This window comes from Pseudophryne corroboree, chromosome 2, assembly GCF_028390025.1.
Source record: "Pseudophryne corroboree isolate aPseCor3 chromosome 2, aPseCor3.hap2, whole genome shotgun sequence".
In the NCBI taxonomy this organism is placed as follows: Eukaryota; Metazoa; Chordata; class Amphibia; order Anura; family Myobatrachidae; genus Pseudophryne; species Pseudophryne corroboree.
In genome coordinates, this window is record NC_086445.1 from 699,721,027 (window position 1) to 699,742,383 (window position 21,357).

Here is a 21,357-nt window from a genome sequence, read left to right on the forward strand (position 1 = left end):
GTAAGATGAACCGTCACCCCAGTCTGAGGTCAAGAGCGCTCTGGAGCAGGTTTTCATCCAGGATGTCTCTACATTGCTGCATTCATCTTGACTAGTCCCCAAGTTTCTGCCACTGAAGAACATCCCCACAGCATGATGCTGCCACCACCATGCTTCACTGTAGGGATGGTATTGGTCTGGTGATGAGTGGTGCATGGTTTCCTCCAAACATGACGCCTGGCATTCACACCAAAGAGTTCAATATTTTTCTCATCAGACTAGAAAATTTTATTTCTCATGGTCTGAGAGTCTTTCAGGTGCATTTAGGCAAATTCCAGGCAAGAGCTGCCATGTGCTTTTTACTAAGGATTGGCTTCCGTCTGGCCACTCTACCACACAAGCCTGATTGGTGGATTGCTGCAGAGATGGTGTCCTTCTGGAAGATTCTCTTCTCTCCACAGAGGAATGCGGTGGCTCTGACAGAGTGACCATCAGGTTCTTGGTCACCTCCCTGACTAGGGCCCTTCCCCCCTGATCGCTCAGTTTAGACGGCCGGCCAGCTCTAGGAAGAGTCCTGGTGGTTCCGAACTTTTTCCATTTACGGATGATGGAGGCCACTATGCTCATTGGGACCAGTGCCTCGATACAATCCTGTCTCAGAGGTCTACAGGCAATTCCTTTGACTTCATGCTTGGTTTGTGCTCAGACATGCATTGTCAAGTGTGGGACCTTCTATACCGTACACAAGTGTGTGTCTTTTCAAATCATGTCCAGTCAACTGAATTAACCACAGGTGGACTCCAATTAAGCTGTAGGAACATCTCAAGGATGATCAGTGGAAACATGATGCACTTGAGCTCAATTTTGAGCTTCATGGCAAAGGCTGTGAATACTTATGTACATGTGATTTCTTTGTTTTTTATTTTTACTAAATGTGCTTTATTAGGTGCTGCTGAACCCAAGTCAGAAGTACAGTACTACAAACTTCAACAAAGTGGGCGTGGCTTCATGGGAATGCCGTGACTGCAAGACACGCCTACTGTTTTCATCACTGGGGTCATGTCCAGGGCTCTGTGAGCTGCTGGCTATGCCCCCAGTCCCTCTCTCCTGGTGAATAGATGCTGTGTATGTATTCATGGCTGGAATAACAATTGGGCTAATGGAGCTGCAGCTCCAGGCCCACTGTTCAAATAGGTCCAGAGCATCTGCAGATTGTAATGCTGCAGTAGACAGGTAAGAAAACCAACATTCTACTGCAGTCAAACTCTGCCAGCGGCCATCCAAACCCCCCCCTGGCCACAACACCTCCCACCAGGCTTGTGGATCAAAAATGCTGCATGCGGCATAGACATTTAACCTATGATGGCGGCACAGAGGAATATTTCCCGAGCCTTCCCTGCACCTCCTACACACAATGACTCCGGTCCTCCGTGCATGTGACGTCCCAGAGTGAGACGTCACAAAAATGCTGCCCAGCATCCCGGCCATGTGTACAGACTCCATAGACAGTGACACGACCACCGACAAGGAGGCTGGAACGTCACATGTTCAAACTGACAGCAGCATAACAGCACAGTAAAGACAGCCCAGCAGCGGCAGGTCTGAGCCTCCTGAATGAGGTAAGGTGACAGACCTGCCGCACTTTAATATGATATGTACAGTAGGACAGGCACTGTTTAAAAAAGAGATATACAGTATAATATCTTCTATATATTATTATATATATACACATACATATATGAATATTTAGATATTATACATATATATATATATATATATATATATAAAAACCAAGAGGTCTGTTACGTCCTTATAATAGAATATCTAGCTGGTTGCCCCCACATATGAATGAATCAGACGTGTCAGGTGCGGCACTCCAAGCGTAATATAAAAAACAGTCATGATGAAAATGACATAATAAAGGCACCTGATACCTCTCTCTCTCTGTGTATGTGTGTGTGTGTGTGTGTGTGTGTGTGTGTGTGTGTGTGTATATATATATATATATATATATATATATATATATATTTATTATACATACACAGTGTGGGTGTTTGCAGTGTAAAAGCCAAAACAGTCCATAGGCCTTATATCCACAGAAACAGGCGGCACTCCACGGATTTGATGTGAAAACAAATTCTTTTATAAAGTGAGCAGCATGACGAGTCCAACGTTTCAACACCGCGGCGGGTGTTTTTATCAAGGACACATGGTGAAAACAAACATAATATGTGTAGTTCTTACCTTAAATACCCTTTCCTCCTCAGTTCAGTCAGACGGCTGCGGCGGGCGGGAGAAACGCCGGCGTCCACAGCATCGGGCGGCTGTGAATGACGTCACCGTTGCTAGGTTACCGGAGACACACAACACCCGGCGCCTCCCGTTACTGAGCTGTAGAGGAAAATACAAAAAATGCAGAGCAAGTGAAACAACAGTGCAAGTAAATGATAAGAGGAAACAAACTAGAGTTTCCAACAGTGTAAGTGAGCAGCATATATTAAAAACAGCTGAACGGTCATATGTAGAGATCATGTCTAAAAACTATGTATAAATACATCAATGTATATCTGTAGCTACACGCTATATAATGCATACAAAGCAATGACGATATCAGGAAACAAGGGAGCAGTATACAGCTGTCAAAAAAATCACCAAAGCATATACTGGTGTCTACAGCATGCATATACTGTGCTTGGCTCATATAGTAGCGCTTAAAGAAACACACTCCAGGTCAATTTTTCATTCAATCCCTGGGGAGCTATAGAGTTCAATAAGGCAATCCATCGCATTTCACGTTGTGACAGGCGTTTCTGTCTGTCACCGCCACGGTTGGAAATAGGCACATGGTCCACAATCTGGTACCTTAGACTTGAGAGAGGATGTCCAAAAGCCTTGAAATGCCGGGCTACAGGCTGATCATTGTCTTTTCCTTCGATGGCAGCTTTGATGGCTGATCGATGAAGCGCCATACGTTCTTTAAATGTTCTAATAGTCTGTCCCACGTACAGTAACCCGCACGGACAGATAATGACATAGATGACGTACTGCGTGCTGCAGGTGACGAAGTGATGTATAATGTATTTTTTGCCCGTGACCGGGTGTAAAAAGAAGGAGCCTGAGATAAGGTAGTTACATGTAGTACATGAGGGGCATTTATAGCAACCTTTACTGGTTGATGTTCTGACTGCCGGGGAGATATCTGTATGTACCAATAGATCGCGTAGGTTGCGTCCACGCTTGTAACTCGGCATCACTGTTTTGTTATGGAAACACGGCAACGTGTTGTCACTTTTCACAATTGGCCACAGGGCACTAACTGCCCTTGGAATAACTGAACTTGCCGTGGTGAACTCAGTGACTAGTGGAATCTTTTCAGATGTTGTATCGTCCCTTTTAGGCTGTAGAAGCATGGCCCGTGTTTGCTTGATGACTTCGGCCTTCTGTTGTAGAAGTTTATTGTATGGATATCCCCTAACTCTAAATCTATCCACCACTTGTGATAATGCTTGATCTAGCTCACCCGGATTACTTGTGATGCGGGCCACCCTAGTCATCTGGGATTTGGGCAATCCCGCCTTCAAAGCTGGCGGATGGAAGCTTGAATGTTCCAGGAGTGTATTCCGATCTGTCGGTTTATGATACACAGCCGTATGAATTTGGCCATCTTTTATGGAGATGGACACATCCAAGTACTGTATCACATCTTTACTATACTGATAGGTAAACCGGATGGGTGACTCTGTCAAATTGATGTAGCACAGGAGTTGTTTTAAGCTGTCTTCGTCGCCTATCCAAAATAAAATCAGATCATCAATGTACCGTTTGTACAGTAAGATGTTGGAGCTGATGGACGGGTTTGAGAAGAACAAGTCCCGTTCTTTAGCAAACATATATACATTGGCTAGCGACGGTGCGATGCAAGATCCCATCGCACAGCCTGTGGTTTGTTCAAAATATTTCCCATTGTGCAAGAAGTAATTGCGCTGGAGGGTTAGTTGCAACAGAGTGATATATAAATCTATATCAATCAGATTGAACTGGTTGTGTTCCAAGAATGTTCTCATAATTTCCAGCCCCTCAGTGTGTGGAATTACTGAATATAAGTTCTTAACATCCATAGTACACATAATGGTATCAACGGGTAGAGTGTCCATGGTGTTTAAGATGTTCAACAGGTCTGTGGTATCCCGTAAATGTGTAGGTTGTTTAATCACAAACGGCTGTATCATCAAATCAAGAAATTTGGAGATCGGGTAATGGAGAGAGTCTCTTGCTGAGATTATAGGTCTAATAGGAGGTCTAACAGCATCTTTGTGGATCTTGGGTAGAGAGTAGATCACAGGCACTTTCGGATGTTTCTGCGTTAGTCCCAATCTACTTTTCTCATCAATTTTTCCTTGATTCTGAGCTGTGGAAAGAATTCTATCCACTTCTAGTTTATAGCGGGCTGTGGGATTGCTTAGAAGTTTTCTATAGGTGGTATGGTCAGATAGGAGTACATCTAGATCTTTAATGTACTGTTCTTTATCTTGTATGATGATTGCCCCACCTTTGTCCGCCGGACGGACAATAATTGAAGAATCCTGAGATAGTGATTTTAAAGCTCTTTGTTCCCCCTGTGTAAGATTGGAAAAAATCTTGGGTTTGGCCTTCTCATATTTGTCAACGGCGCTATCAAGCAGTCTTGAAAAAGATTTGATCGATGCATTTGTGCTTTGTGGGTCAAACGTAGAAGTAGATTTTGTAAATGTAACTCCCTGCGGAGTACTGGGTTGATGCTGAAAAAATTCGCGCAATCTGAGAGACCTCTCAAAGCGATATTGTTCCGTGCGCCATTTAAATGCATCGTGTTTGTTTGTGGGAATAAAGGACAGTCCTTTATTTAGCAATCTCGTTTCATCTGCTGACAAGGATCGTGAAGATAGATTGAATATTAAATTTAAGTTTTCTTCTTGGTCTTGGTGCCGGCAGGAGGTTTTGTAGAGCCTCTGGTTCTGTTGCCCCCTTCGTGTACGCTGGTGGAAGGGACGGTATCGGCGACTGGCTTGGTCACTGCTCTTGGAATGGATCTGTTGGGCGATCGTGCGTCGTCCGAATCCTGGACTAAAAAATCGCTGTCGCTGTTGTCTGAATCCTGTCTCTTTGGATTCTTATATTGTTTATTGCGCCATGATTGCCGTTTGTAGGTAAACCTCGGATGGGGGACTTCAGAGCCGTGCAGCCAGCGATATACTTTGTGTTCTTCATAATCCGCCAATACCACTGATAATGTACTTTTTTTGTATAGTTTTTAGACATGATCTCTACATATGACCGTTCAGCTGTTTTTAATATATGCTGCTCACTTACACTGTTGGAAACTCTAGTTTGTTTCCTCTTATCATTTACTTGCACTGTTGTTTCACTTGCTCTGCATTTTTTGTATTTTCCTCTACAGCTCAGTAACGGGAGGCGCCGGGTGTTGTGTGTCTCCGGTAACCTAGCAACGGTGACGTCATTCACAGCCGCCCGATGCTGTGGACGCCGGCGTTTCTCCCGCCCGCCGCAGCCGTCTGACTGAACTGAGGAGGAAAGGGTATTTAAGGTAAGAACTACACATATTATGTTTGTTTTCACCATGTGTCCTTGATAAAAACACCCGCCGCGGTGTTGAAACGTTGGACTCGTCATGCTGCTCACTTTATAAAAGAATTTGTTTTCACATCAAATCCGTGGAGTGCCGCCTGTTTCTGTGGATATAAGGCCTATGGACTGTTTTGGCTTTTACACTGCAAACACCCACACTGTGTATTATCTCAAGGAGGGCACCCCGGTCTATGCTTTAGTATTTTGGAGTGCCAACTATCCCCATTGTATTTATTATACATATATATATTTTTTCAGTTAGAGATGAGCGGTCCAGATTCCAAGGAATCCAGACCTGCTCCAAGCATCAGGAATCTGTTTCTGATCCCACGTTGAGGCCAAACATCATCTTCCAGGGACTTGGATTCTATATAAGGTGATGTGGCCAGGACTCTGCACCATTTCACACTAACGCACGCCGCTGTGTGTTGCGCTATACTCTACTGTATTTGCTGTGCTTAGAGGCTGTGCTCTATATAGTGACTGTATAGGGGGCACGCTGCTGTATACTGCGCTGTACTCTGCTGTAAATTATACTGTTTAGTGCACTAAGGTGTGCACTACAGTGCGCTTTCTTCACGTGCATCTATAAGCTCCATGATCCACCAGTTTGAACCAAGCTGCAAGTTAAAAAAACAGAAAAATATAATATATATATATATATATATATATATATATATTTCTATTGTTTGTACTGTTTGGTGTACTTTACTCTAGTGCACTTTGTTCACGTGATGCTGAATCTTGTGAGACCTGTGATGTCATCATCTGCACTGAAGCGGCACCATGGACAGTTAGCTTGGTAAGTATTACGTCTGCACAATGAAGACATTTTATTATCTTGCATATATATATTTATATATATACATACATACATACATACATACATACATGTGATGCAATCACTAGACCGCCTGTCGGGATCCCGGCGTTCACAATGCAGACGCCGGAATCACAACAGGTGGTGAAATTCTGCCACCGGAATCCCTGTGCCACAGGCTTTTCTCCCTCGATGGGTGTCCGCCACCACCATAGAGGGAGAATATAACCTTTGGCGAGCGCAGTGAGCCACCGTGCCCGCAAGGGGATTTCTAGGACTTGCCCCGCTGTGGGGATACTGGTGGCTGGGATCTCGCTGTCGGGATCATGACAGCCGGGATCCCGGTCACCGGTAATATGTTTGTATTCCATATATTTTTTATTTTATTTAAATGGTGTGGTCACAATACCACTGGCACTGCAGATGTATGAGTGCTGTGGATTCTAGCCTATTGCTTTTATATGTGTATATATATATATATATATATATATATATACACACACACACGTGAAATAAAACAATTAACATGGCTTTGGATTTGCTTTGACGTGCTTTCTTCATTCTTGGTGGTTGCATTTTATTAATGAACTATAGCTTGTGTGGTTTTTTTATGTATTTTTTATTCAGTGGTCAATAATATAACAGGTGGTGTATGCTTCATATAAGCAAAGAGGGGAGGTAGGTGAGTAGCTATGCCCTACATAGTGCTAACCACAACCCACATCATTGGCCACACCCTTATATCAGTAGTCACATCCCCACCATGCTGGTCACACCCCCAACGGTGGCACACAGTAGGCCCTTCATAAAGTTCAGCTCTAGGCCCATGAGATCCTTAATCTGGCACTGCACGTATTCATAGCATCTATTCACTACTGCTATGCAGCAAGCAACAGGCAGCCTCCCAACTTTTCCCTCATCACGGGATACTGCAGACCGCGGGTGGGACAGTGGGACAGTCCCAGAAAAACGAGACTGTCCAGCGAAAATCAGGACAGTTGGGAGGTATGCATTTAGCTTCCCCCTAATACCAACCACAATGGCTAACATAGGGGTGGTCTTCAGTATGCCGAATGTCGGGATCCCGGCGCACAGTATACCAGCGCCGGAATACCGACACCCGGCATACCAACATATATTCTCCATCGTGGGGGTCCACGACCCCCCTGGAGGGAGAATAAAATAGCGTGGCGCGCGTAGCGAGCCCGCAAGGGGTTCCTTTGCGCTCGCCATGGTGTCGGTATGCCGGTGGTCGGGCTCCCGGCGCCGGTATGCTGGTCGCCGGGAGCCCGGCCGCCGGCATTCCATACTACACCCTAACATAGTTATCCTCCTTATAGTCCAGCATAACTTGTGTGCACAAAATCTGTTTTACAGCAAATCAATTATTTTCTATACCAGACACATTAATCAAGTTTTATGCTATGGAGCAGAACCATAGGCTTGAAGCACTCTTTTAGATTAAATTCAGGCTAGAGAGAGTTCATTTTTATTCGTTTTTATTTCTGGAAAAAAAGAAAAGAAAAAAAAAGCAATCATTTTTAGGTAAATAAAATATGGAAATGGATCATGCAAAAAAAAAAAAAAAATCACTACTAAAGTAAGAAAAAAAGACAATGCAACATCAACAAAACTAAATTAATACAATCAATATATATTACAAGGTGTAATCTGAAAAATAATGAACACTAGCTCTCATTGCCCCGTAATCAGTGAGACTTTGTAATGGACAAGTATCAGTGTGACCAACGCACTGATAAATATAGTTTAGAGACTCAGACAGTGTTGGTCTCATATCAGTTACAGATCATTACATAAGGAGTCTCATGAAGGCACAATGGAGCTGAAAGCAGGATTTTATGTGTTTAGAAGCCATGCATTCAATGCAGGCCTAATACTGTCTAATATTTATGTATATATTTACATAGTATATACTGTGCTAATAAAATTTTTATAGATAATTTCAAGGAGCATAAAGGCAGCCTGGGGAGAAGGCAGGGAGACCAAATATGCAAAGGCTGCATTGTCTATGTGCCTATTAGAAGCATACTGTATATTTTCTATATATTCTATATATTTTGTATAGTTACTGTTTATGTTATGATTTGTGTGATACCTCTCAGGTGTCCCAAAGTCTCCTGTCTATTTCTAATGACATTTGCACTACTAGTTTACATATTGAGGATCCATTTGATTAAAAAAATCATCCCCTTAATGTGAAAGCAGTAAGCACGCTTATGGCGTTACTATCTGATGATAACTTGGCAATAAGGGATTGGTGGTGAGTTTCGCAAACTGACATTAAAATGAAATGTCTAATAACCAAGCAATTGCTGCAGAACTTTGCTAAATATGAAATATTTGCTGCCATTTATACTGTATTAGATGTACACTGTCAATGTTCTAATTTACATAATCTATTCTCTGATAAATTCCTACTTTTTACAATTTTAATGATCTATCATTTATTTAACTGCCAACTGTTTTGCAAGAGTATATTTTGGTTAATTATAAGCAATGATTTCCAATTTCAGACTTAGGGAAAGATTTATCACAGTTTGCAAAGAGATGAAGCAAAGAGTGATAAAGAACGGACCAATCAGCTCCTAACTGTAATATTTCTTTGCAAAATGGAGCTTAATGGACACAACTTTCTCTCTCTCAACTTTATCTCTCTCCACGGTTTGCTAAATCTCCCTCTTAGTTCTATGTGTCATACTAGTAATTAGTACAATATATGAAATTAGCGCCAGGTGGTATGAGGCCTACAGTAATAGCTCTTTTAAACCATTTTCATAAGTATACTTATCAGTTACATTACACATTTTGAAAAATGCAGTTTGTAACAGGTCCTAATACTTTGTTATTTTATTTATAAAAAAATATGTTATTACTTTGTGTTTGGGGTAGATCTGCAACTCTTTTTTATTATGGTAACTTGTCTGCTTTAGTCAAGCATACCTTACAAATATGTAAAGGGTCAATACAAAGAGTTAGCAGGGGATTTGTTTATTAATAGAAGTCTGTATAGGACACCTGGGCACTCGCTGAGGCTGGAGGAGAGAAAATTCTGTATAAATCGTAGGAAGGGGTAAGTAGTAAGGGCAATAAAGATTTGGAGCTCCCTGCCGGAGAAGATAATAATGGCGGACTCTGTAAATGCATTTAAAAATGGATTGGACAATTTTCTAGCTGGAAAAAAGTATCCAAGGCTATAGCATTTAATATATTGACATTATGTATATGGGAGTGATACGACATAGAGTTGTCAATAGGTACAAAACCATTATTTCGGCTGGTGCATTATAATGTACACTGCTTAATACAGAATACAGGTTGAACCCGAAGGGCTTCTTGCCTCTTTTTAACCTCATTAACTATGTTACTATGTTACCGCCTAAGGACATACTCTGGCCCCAGTACAAGGTGTGCAAAATTAGGGTGCATTTATATATATATATATATATATATATATATATATATATATATATATATATTTATATATATTCACATCATTATAAAATATAATTCCAATGACTATAATATAGTGTTAAAGTAATAAGTGTAGTATGTAGGGGTGCTATTCATGTGACCGGCGGTCAGCTGACCGACAGTCACATGACCTACCCCACCATCCCGAAGGCTCACTATCCCGATGGTCGGCATGCCGACCAACAGGGACTATTTCCACTCGTGGGTGTCCACGACACCCATAGAGTGGGAATAGAACCCGTGGCGACCGCAGGTCGCCACCGAGCCCGCAAGGGGCTTGCTGCACTCGCCCCTCCCCGCCGGGATCCTGGCGTCGGTATGCTGCCGGGACCCCGGCGTCGGTAAGGTACACCCGTATATGTAGTATAGTCGAAAATCTAGTATGTAGTATAGTCGAAAATCTAGTGCTTACTTCAAGGCATTTTTTCTTAATATATCAACTTGATCAGTCATATATTTGAACACAGCTGCATTTCCAAAGTCTATGCGAAATCATTGCACATACAGTACAGGACACCTTTCTATTCAGGAACATCTGGCTTTAAAATTACAGTTTTATTGATAAAATATCTACGTTTGGCATGGGGGAAATATAGATATTATTATTATTATTATTATTATTATTATGATATAATGACATCTATACATCTATAAAGCACTAACCTGCACACCCACAGATGTACAGTATAGTAATTTATACAGTATCTTGCAGTGTTTTTTTTTTTTTTTTTTAATTGTTCCACTTGTGTTAGGCTATATATTATGGTAAATTGGTACTGCTAGAATAACAACACAAGTACAGATATACTAGCAATGTGTTAATAGTAAGAAGTGTAAGAAAACTACAGTGCATATGTGTGTTGGTAAAATACTGCATTAGAAATGTTTATTAGTAGTGCATATAATTACTCATATAACCACAGATTGCAACAGTCGGAAGCACATGATAACATCCAGTGGTATTGGGGGTTTCAGCTGGTTTCCATCCAGTCTCAGATATCGAAGGCGTGGGACAAAGGAAAAATCAGATGACATGAAATCAGCTGGTGCAAATGGAAGTGGGCATAGTTCGGTGCCATTGATTTCTATGGAGAAAATGAGAGAGAGAGAAAAATCACAAACAGGATAAACATCAATGCTCTCAGGAATGCATTCATCTAAGTAAGTGCAAATAAGGATACATTTAATTAATGAGGGAGAAGAAATTAAAATGCCCTGCCTTATCAATATTATTACACAGAGCTATAACTGCTCCACACATGAACACCTCTGCTGACCAGGGTGACCATATTTTCCTAAAATGATATGGTACATTACATAGCTTGGTTGTAATATTTTCCATTGGGTAGCTAGACCATATGCTGTTGAGGGAGGAGCTGGGATCTTCAAAGAAAGAGCTTTGACAAACTTGTGGCTATAGCAAGGGGTATCAGGCAAAGGTCTCAGAAGGATGGAAAAGAGCAGGGAATCAGGCATCTGGATAATGTTTCAAGACCGTATAAGAGCATGTCATTCTGTCCAGTAAGTAACCGATTGTGAGATTGTGAGCATGTCCACCAGATGTGCAGCAGGGTGTCTCTGTGTCCACATGACGTCCATCAATGAACGGTGGTGTTTGAGAAGATTGAATGAAGCTGTGTAGCACCCAATGCTACCTATAGAAGAGCTTATAAGAGTTTTCTTTGATTCTCACTGAAATGAAGGTGGTAGCCAAAGTAGCTTTCATTTTAATCTACTCTTCAGGGTCCAATGTCTCCCCCACATATTTTTCCCATGTGAGTTCATGTGCATCTTTTAAGGGTTGATTGTGGGTTAATTACAGTTGTATAATGTGGATGCCATGCCCTTGGATGATACTTCCCTTCTGCAGAATGACTCTAGTGGGGACATTTGTGGCAATGGAATTGGTATACAAATTGAGTGATAGAAGTGTCTGACTTGGAGTTACTGAAGCAGCAGATTATTTAGGGTGTGAGACTCTAAAGAGGCTTGCAAAGTCTGAAAATACTGCAAGCGAGCTTGGTGAATAGGAAAGAGTATATTAAGTTTTGTCCAAACAAGGAACAATTTATGGTCTTGTCCTGGAATAAATTTTGTGTTATTCCAAAGATAAGTAAATGTGGATGTGTTGACTCAATTTAGTAAGTAAGAGTACGAGTCTCAAATTTTACTATAAGGAAAGTATTTACGCTCTGGTTTTGCTACTAGAGAGGATCTACAGTGGAGAATAGAGGGAGAACATATCAAGATGCTCTACCTCTGTACTCTATAGATGTCCACACTCTGCAATGTGGGGACAAGTGCCACAGAATACATTGGGTCAGCTCTATTGCCTGATAGTACTTTGACAGTTTGGGAACTCCATGGCTTCCATTCATATGATGCTCATACATTTTTTTGCATCTTAAGTCTGGGTTCCCAGCTTGCCCAAATGAATTGACCAATGATGCTTTTCATGCATGCATTTTGTCCCATTTTTCCAACCTAAAATGTTGGGAGGTATGATATAACACAATAATATGAATTGCACCACAATCTAACATGACAAAAAATCCTGCAGTGTATTGTGCTAGATTACAATGTTATTACCAGTGGCATTTTGACATCAACAATGTTCATTCAAGCACTTATGTACTACTAAATATCCATCAATGACAGTAGGACCAGGGAAGGAAAGGAATATGGAGAATAAGAACAGGTGGTTCATATAAAATACAAAATGGTGCTTGCATTGGCCGTTGTGTGGCTACCTGCCGCTATAGCTAGCGCAAATGGTCTATCAAAGGCATGCAAAATTGACTTACTATGAGGTATATTCAATTGAAGTCGGATCCATTCCGACATACATTTGTCGGAATGGATCCGATCTGGGCTATTCAATGTCATCTCAATTCGACTTTTAAAAAAGTAGAATTGAGATGCGGGAGCTGAGACAGGGGTTAGCTCTCCCCAGTCTCTCTGCCTCTCCCGTCCCTCCTCTACCCGTCCCCGCATCACAGCCGCCGCTCACGGCAGCGTCCACCCAGCTCCAGCAAGCGAGGTCTACTGGAAATGGACCAATGAACCGTGGAGCAAACTTCATTGAAGGAACTCTGAGAAGGAGATTACGGGTAGATAACCAGACTTTATCATCTGGTTTTAAACTGGAAACTGCTCGCCTTTTCCGATCAGTGAAGACTTTGTACTGGCGAGATGCTTTCTTGAGAGAAAGATGAATCTTTTTCCAAACCTGGGAAAATTGCTGAAGAACTGAAGTAGCCGCAGGCACAATAACAACTGGAAAATCTTGGAAATCTGGAACTCTGGGATGTTGACCGTAAACTGCAAAGAAAGGAGTAGTATTGGTGGCTGTATGATAATGGGAGTTATGAGCAAATTGTGCCCAAGGCAGTAAATCTTCTCAGTCATCCTCTGACGAGGAAATATAGAGTCTTAAAAAGGTCTGGAGCTCCTGGTTTACTCTCTCTGTCTGCCCATTCGTTTCAGGATGATATACTGTAGAGAACTTTTGTTTGACTTGCAACGCGGAGCATAAAGCCCTCCAGAATCTTGCCACAAATTGAACTCCACGGTCAGATATAATTTCAGTTGGAAGTCCATGTAACCTGAAGATTTCACATAAGAAGATTTGTGCAATCTTTGGAGCGGAAGGCAAGCCAATGAGTAGAACGAACTGGGCCATCTTTGAGAACCTGTCGACCACTACCCAGATGGTATCATACCCTTTGGAGGGAGGTAGGTTCGAAATAAAATCCATCAACAGGTGAGACGAGGGATGGCTTGGTATAGAATTTGGCAACAGTTGACCAGCAGGAGCCTGACAAGGAACTTTGTGCTGGGCACTCTTGGGACATGAAGCCATGAATTCTAGGATATCAGCTTTCATATAAGGCCAACAATAAGATTAAGACAAGAACTTATAAGTCTTTAGGACCACAGGATATCCAGTAAACTTGGAAGTATGAGCCCAAGACAGGAGATTTGGACGGAGCTCAGGAGAAACAAACATCTTGCCAGGAGGCGGAACTGGAGACACTTAAGTGGAAGCAAAGACTACAAGTGTGATAACTGGATGAGAGACTTTTTCTGAAGATTCTTCAATGGAACTCATGGAGCGTAATAAAGCATCCACTTTAACATTCTGAGAATCAGGACGGAACTGCAACTTGAAATTAAAACGAGAGAAAAATAAAGCCCACATTGCTTGACGTGGATTTAGACACTGCACTGCCTTTAAGTAAAGAAGATTCTTATGGTCGGTATAGATGGTAATGGGAAACTTTGGGAAACTTTGCGCCCTGCCATAGTTACCTCCATTCTTAATTGCCAGAAACTCCTGGTCATCGATGGAGTAGTTAATCTCAGCAGGTAGAAATCTACAGGAGAAAAACCCACAAGGGTGAGTCTTACCATAGGCGCCAGCTTGGGACAATACCGCGCCAATGCCTGTCGAGGCGTCCACCTCTAGACCGACAGCTCTGTTGACACCTGGTTGCTGTAACACAGGAGCTGAAACAAAAGCTTGTTTAATTTTTTGAAAGGCAGACAGTGCTTCTTCAGACCACTGGGAAAGATTTTCTCCTTTCTGTGTGAGGCAAGTAATTGGGGCTATCAATGTAGAAAATCCTTTGATGAACTTTCATTGGCAAAGCCAATGAAATGCTGAACTGACTTGAGTGTAGTGAGAAGAGACCAATTCTCTATTGCTTCAGTTTGACTGGATCCATTTGAAGACCTGAAATGGAAATTATATACCCCAGGGAGGGCATTGATGAAGCTTCAAAAGTACACTTAGATAATTTTCCATAAAGATGATTTTGTCTATGACATCGAAAAACCTCTTTTACCTGTTGGCGATGGGAAGCCAAATCTGGGAGAAAATCAGGATGTCATTGAGGTAGACAACCACATACTTGTACAGAACATCTCAAAATATCTCATTGACAAAGTACTGGAACACAGCTAGGGCATTACTTAATCCGAAGGGCATCACAATATATTCATAGTGGCCATTGTGGGTGTTGAAAGCGGTCTTCCACTCATCGCCAGTTCGGATTCTGATGAGATTGTATGCCCCACAAAGATCCAGTTGGTAAAGATACTGGCACCTTTGACTCTGTCAAACAGTTCTGTAATTAACAGCATGGGGTAGCTGTTCTTAATGGTAATATCATTTAATCCTCAATAATCAATGCAGGTGCGTAATCCTCCATCTTTTTTATTAACAAAGAAAACCCTCGCCCCCGCTGGAGATGAAGAAGAATGGATGAACCATTCCTGTAGGTTTTCTTTTATATACTCACTCATGGATTGAGTCTCAGGAATGGAAAGAGGATACGTTTGTCCTCTAGGTGGCTTTCTCCCCGGGATAAGATCAATGGGACAATCCCACTCCCGATGGGGAGGCAGAACATCAGCGGCCTTTTCACTGAAGATGTCAGCAAAGTCTTTGTAGGCCTCAGGAAGAATGAACTGGAGCTTTAACCCTGAAGATCTCATAGGATGGACTTAAGCCAGACAGGAGTGGAAACATGAGGAACTCCATGTTGTGAGCTTTAATGTGGACCAGTCAATTTATGGATTGTGTAACTGAAGCCAGGGCATATCCAGCACAATCTCATAAGTGGCTTTAGGGATGACCAAGAATTCAAAGAGCGCAGAATGAAGGAAGCCCACTCCCAGGACCACTGGCTTAGTTTGCTGAATAATGGAGCCCTCAGTAATACGACTGCCATCTACAGCAGTGAGGTAGACTGGATGAGACAGCTTTGAAACTGGAAGAGGGATTCTGTCAACTGCAGCCTGTGTAATAACGTTCCCAGCAGCACAGCAGTCCACTAGAGCAGAAAAAGACTGTAGACCACTCTGTGTTTGCAAGGTAACAGGCAGGATGAGATCTCGGGAAGAAGGAGCTTTGGTTAAAGTTCCTAACTTGACTCCTCCTTTACAAGTTAAAACCTGGAGTTTCCCGAATGAGTTGGACAAGAACTAATCAAGTGATCAGCAGCAGAACATATCAGTCTTTCCCGTAATCTTCTTGACTGCTTCTCATGGGTCAAGCGGGACCTATTCACTTGCATAGGCTCATCCGAAGGGGTAGACTGAGGCTCATATGAAGGGGTAGACTGAGGCTGTACTTGAGGCATAACTCGATGCCTGTGAGAGTCACTTCTGGAGCGTTCACTGGTTCGTTCACGTAAACGCAGAACCAATTTTACAAATAAGGAAATCAAAGCCTCCATTTGCTCTGGGAGATCTCAGGTAGCCAACTCATCTTTTATTCGATCGGATAGTCTATGCCAAAAAGCAGCAATCAATGCCTGGTTATTCCACTTAACCTCCGATGCCAATGTCTGGAACTGAATGACATATTGGGGGGAATTCTGAGTTGATCTCAGCAGGAACTTTGTTAGCAGTTGGGCAAAACCATGTGCACTGCAGGGGAGGCAGATATAACATGTGCAGAGAGAGTTAGATCTGGGTGGGTTATATTGTTTCTGTGCAGGGTAAATACTGGCTGCTTTATTTTTACACTGCAAATTAGATTGCAGATTGAACACACCACACCCAAATCTAACTCTCTCTGCACATGTTATATCTGCCTCCCCAGCAGTGCACATGGTTTTGTCCAACTGCTAACAAAGTTCCTGCTGCGATCAACTCAGAATTACCCCCATTGTCCCATGGTACGTGTTTCCTGGCGAATCTGGAGGATGTCTGAGGAAGCAGAGGTTGTACACCCAGGTTCATCAAAGATGCGTCGGAATGCAGCTACAAATTTTGTATAGTTCTTTAGAAGAGAATTTGCTCGCTCCCATAATGGGGAGACCTAATTTAAGGCAGGACCAGTCAGGATGGACACAATTGGGGGAATTCAAATGTTTGAAAAGTTAGTTGGGTGTCTGTTTTTTCCTGTCTATTAGAGAGGAAAAAACAGACACCCAACTGACTTTTCAAACAATTGAATATCCCCCAATGTATGCAACCTTTGCTCTGGGTGTCGGGAAGTTGTGCGGGATCAATTCAAAGTGGACTTCGCACTGATTCAAAAATCCACGACACATTTTGGGGTTGCCATCGAATTTACTTGGCGTAGGAAAATGAAGACGAGACACTGGAATGGAAGCAACTGGAGAAATTGAAGCTGTGGACAAGGAAGCTGAAGCTAGAGCTGGAGAGACAGAACTTGGAAAGGACTGTTGTAGAATGTCCAGTCGGGAAGACATCCCGTGCACCGCGGACAGGGTACACATGCAGCATCAAGCTGGGGACATGACCTCCGGAGGCCCGCGCAGAAGCGTGCACAATTAAGTATGGCACAATTAAGCATCTGTGTATGCAAACACTGCAGTGACATGTTGTGACACTACCATAACATGTCCATAAGGCGGACTATCTCTGTGAGTCTGTTTAACCACTTCCCTCTCACTGTCTAGACCTTGTTCAAGACATTTCTGATACCGCGCATCTCAGTCGCAGCAGCGCCTCTGTGTGCACACTTTGTGTAACACATGTGCATAGGAGCTTTTAGGGATTTTCGCACACGTACTGTAGGAATAACTCACTCAACTCCGTGAACATCAGCATTACGCTCTCAATCAGCCCTTTAACTCTCATTTCCCAGGGATGAAAAAGCCTGAGCTAGCTTGGAGAGACCAGTGAACAAAGTGCTACTTTATGGCGCTCATAGCCATGTCTGCTACAGAGTATTATGTAGATGTGCTCACAATCCCTCATAAGTGTCTCCAGACTGCAGTCATAAATACGCCAGCAGTCATATTTGTCAGCTCACAAGACAGTCAGAATTAACATTACACCTGCTTTGACAGATGGAATCCAGAGGTTATTTCCTATAATCTTATATTTTAGGGCTTATTTTTCCTTGGATGCATAGTTTACTTCTATTGCTTAATCCCCAAATCATTTGTGTCTTGGCCTCTCTCCCAGGATTTGTGAGGAAGTTCATGTTTGCATAAATCTTTTCTATGGTTTTCTGTCTACTTCTATGGAATAGACAGGAGTTTGCTGTGCAATTTATTTTTTTAAACCACTCCACTGAAACCTAGACAGTTAGAATTATGGAAACATCTAAGCTTGAAGTCATGATAGCTCAGGCAAATATCTAAAGGGCCCTACACACTATGCGATCCGCCGCCGAGCTGCCCGGCGGTGGATATGTCTGACGGGCGACCCGGGAGTGGGGCAGTGGCGGGGGGAGTGAAGTTTCTTCACTCCCCCCCGTCACCCGGCTCCATAGCAGTGCAGGCAAATATGGACAAGATTGTCCATATTGGCCTGCATGCACAAGCGACGGGGCACCAATGATGAACGAGCGCGGGGACGCGCATCGTTCATCGCTGGTGCCTCCACACTGAAAGATATGAACGTTATCTCATTTATTAATGAACAAGATCGTACATATCTTTCAGTAATATCGCCCAGTGTGTAGGGCCTATAAGCAGTGTCGGACTGGGGCATGAAGGGCCCACCGGGGGGATGCTGTTGTGGGGACCATGCTTAAGGGTGTGGCCAGGCTCCAGTGGAAGCATGGCCAGCCACCACAGAGGTTTGGCTAACCATTACAGAGTACATGTTCTGTGCCCCTTGTTAAATGTGTAAAAAAAAAAACATTCTTGTGAAGTATAATGTAACATATGTATAATGCATAATTCAAGTGCACTAGGATAGAGTCTGGAACCTGATCCCTAGAGGAGGAGGAGGGCCAACAGGCAGTAGGGCCTACCGGTGGTTTCCCCTGTTCCCCTGTGGGCCAGTCCAACCCTGCCTATAAGTCATCGCTCAGGCAAATGTAACTGCTAAAATGTCATACTGTACATACACTGTATTACCAGAATGTTATATTCTTTACCATTTCCATACAAAATTGGACTAAAAGCATAAGTGGGAAATCATTTTATTATTTTGAAGTATATTAAAAATAAATCTTTCACAAATTGATGAACTATGCAAATCTAGATAATAAATGTGAAATTATTTTGCTGAAATTGTTTGAATGGCATGTACTGTACTTTACACTTAATTCACATATCTGCATTATTCACATATTTTATTTGATTTTTATACGCTGTATGTTTTTTTTTCTATCAACTTGAGCCATAGTACAAGTGTCTTTTCAGTGCAGGAAAGTCAGTTTGTGGACCGTTTGCCTATTTGCATAGAAGGATGTATGGTAGGGGACTCCGTCTGGGCCCCCTCCTCTCTCTCTTGCCGGCAGCTACTAGTAACTGTGCTAGAGTCTACTAGTCATGCGCAGGGCCCTGGGAAAATGGCATGGCAGGCATTTTACCAACGATTTCTCCTACTGCACATGCTCAAAATGATGGTGAAAACTATGGCTACTCCATTTTCCCGATGCTTTTAAAGGGCTGCAGCAGTGCACATCAGACTCCAAATAGGTGAGAACTAAAAAAAATGGGTGCAGCGTGTGCTCCCCTGGACCCGAGGGGCCCATGTGCATCGCACACACTACACCCATTATAGATACACCAGTGATGTGTAGACTCATTGTACGGAATGCAAATTAAGGGGCTAATTCATCATGAGATGCTGATCTGATGGAATCACTACGGAGCGATTTCAGCACTTCAGACGTAGGGGGATATTCAATTTGGCCCGAAGAGACATCGGGAGTAAAAAAAAACAATGTTTCTTCGGGTGCTGCGGTCGGGCTATTTAATTTGCTCGGCCGATAACAAGTCTTCTTACACCCGAAAACACACAGGTTCAGTGAAACCTGTGTGTTTTCGGGTGAAATAGCCCCGTTTTCGGTTGAAAACGGGGCTGTTATTGGGCATTTTGCTTCGCCTGCCTCCGGCAGGCGAAGCAAAACCCCCGATAAGCTGCGGCACGCGCCGGCTTATCGGGGCCAGCTAAATAGCCCCAGCCGGCCGAAACTTATCACCCGGCACCCCGGGCCAAATTGAATACCCCAGACAGTCTAAGACCTGGCAGGGGGTGGGAACGGGGCATCGACGGTCCGTTTAAGCACACAGTCCGGACAACGGAAGCGTGTCTGGACCATTGTTGGGGTGGGTTGCTGCGGCTGCGTGGTGTCACATGTAGCCGCAGCAATCAAAAAGATGAGCGGTATCCGCCTGCCTTCGCAGCTGTATAGCTATGCGCACGCATGTTAGCGGGGGAGGCAGGACCCGGCATGTGGGACGGCCTTGCCCTGTGCAGGGCGGCCTTCCTCATTCTGGCGAAAAGAGTTGTAGTTTTGCTACTCTTAGCAAAACTACAACTCAAGCTGAATTAGGCCCTAAATTTGTTATGGATGGGGTGATAGTCAAACTTAATTGTATTATGAGTAGAGATGTGCTGTCTGGTTCTTCACAAACCCAAACTTTGCGGATCCAAACTGAACAACTTTTGTTTCTGATCTTCTAAAGAGATTAAATCCGAACAGAGTGCTGGTTTGGATCTACTTGTGGTTCAAAATTTAAATTTAAAAAAACTATTTTGGGTTTTGGATTGCAAAAAATAACATGATTTAGCTGTTTTTATCCATTTAAAAAAAATCTGAATTCCCAAACAAAAAACACATGAGGTGGTTTTGCAAAAGAAGCAAAAGACAAGAATGAAATTACAACCAAAACAAAAAAAAATTACACTTCATAAGCCACAGTTTTTAGTTTTTGCTTGGTAAATAACACATTATTAGTACTGGTGCTTGAAGTGGTCATAAATTTTGCTCATAAAAGATTGTTTGTCCTAAATATTGGTTCGGAAACACAACTGATTTCTGATGTTTCTACTTGTGTGAAGTAAACGAGCAACTTGTCAGCACTCCAAGTAAGGGTCGTAGGTGCAGGGAGTGCAGCTGCTATGGGGCCCAGAGCTGAGTGGGGCCCACTTTCTCTGTCAAAGTTACATGTGTTATATACATTTTCAACATTGGCAGATACATAGGGCCACTCACAAACTTTTGCATTGAGGCCTACAATATATCTAGTTATGCCCCTGGGCCTGCTCATTGTAATGTTGTAGTATAAAATGAACCAGTGGGCATTACAGTATAATGTTACATAATATTACTGGGGCACTATAATGTGGCACATTATGAAGTGGAGGCACTATAGTGTCGCATACTATGAACTGGGGGCTCTGCAATGTGGCATACTGTGAACTGGGGACACTGTATGTCATAATGTGTTGCATAATGTGTACTAACATCTCTACAATGTGACATAATGTGCACTAGGGGGGGCACTACTATACAAACATAGAATCCGACGGCAGATAAGAACCACTTGACCATTCTAGTCTGCCCATGTACATGCACAAACTAGGGTTCATTTTTATTGGGAGCCAATTAACCTACCAGTATATTTTTGGATTGTGGGAGGAAAACAGAGTACTATAATTCATAACATAAACTAGGGCACTACTATGGGGCACTAATATGGGGTATACATTTGACA

At 42.7% G+C, this 21,357-nt stretch overlaps 1 protein-coding gene across 1 annotated transcript in view; it reads right to left on the reverse strand.

Moving 5' to 3' along the window:
• Positions 1-9,870: 9,870 nt before the first annotated feature.
• Positions 9,871-21,357, reverse strand: part of PRELP (proline and arginine rich end leucine rich repeat protein) — a 160,103-nt gene continuing 148,616 nt past the window's right edge. Inside the window, exon 3 of the mRNA XM_063955281.1 lies at positions 9,871-11,001. Coding sequence (XP_063811351.1) covers positions 10,826-11,001 — 176 coding nt within the window. The 3' untranslated portion in view covers positions 9,871-10,825. The remainder of the gene's footprint in view (positions 11,002-21,357) is intronic.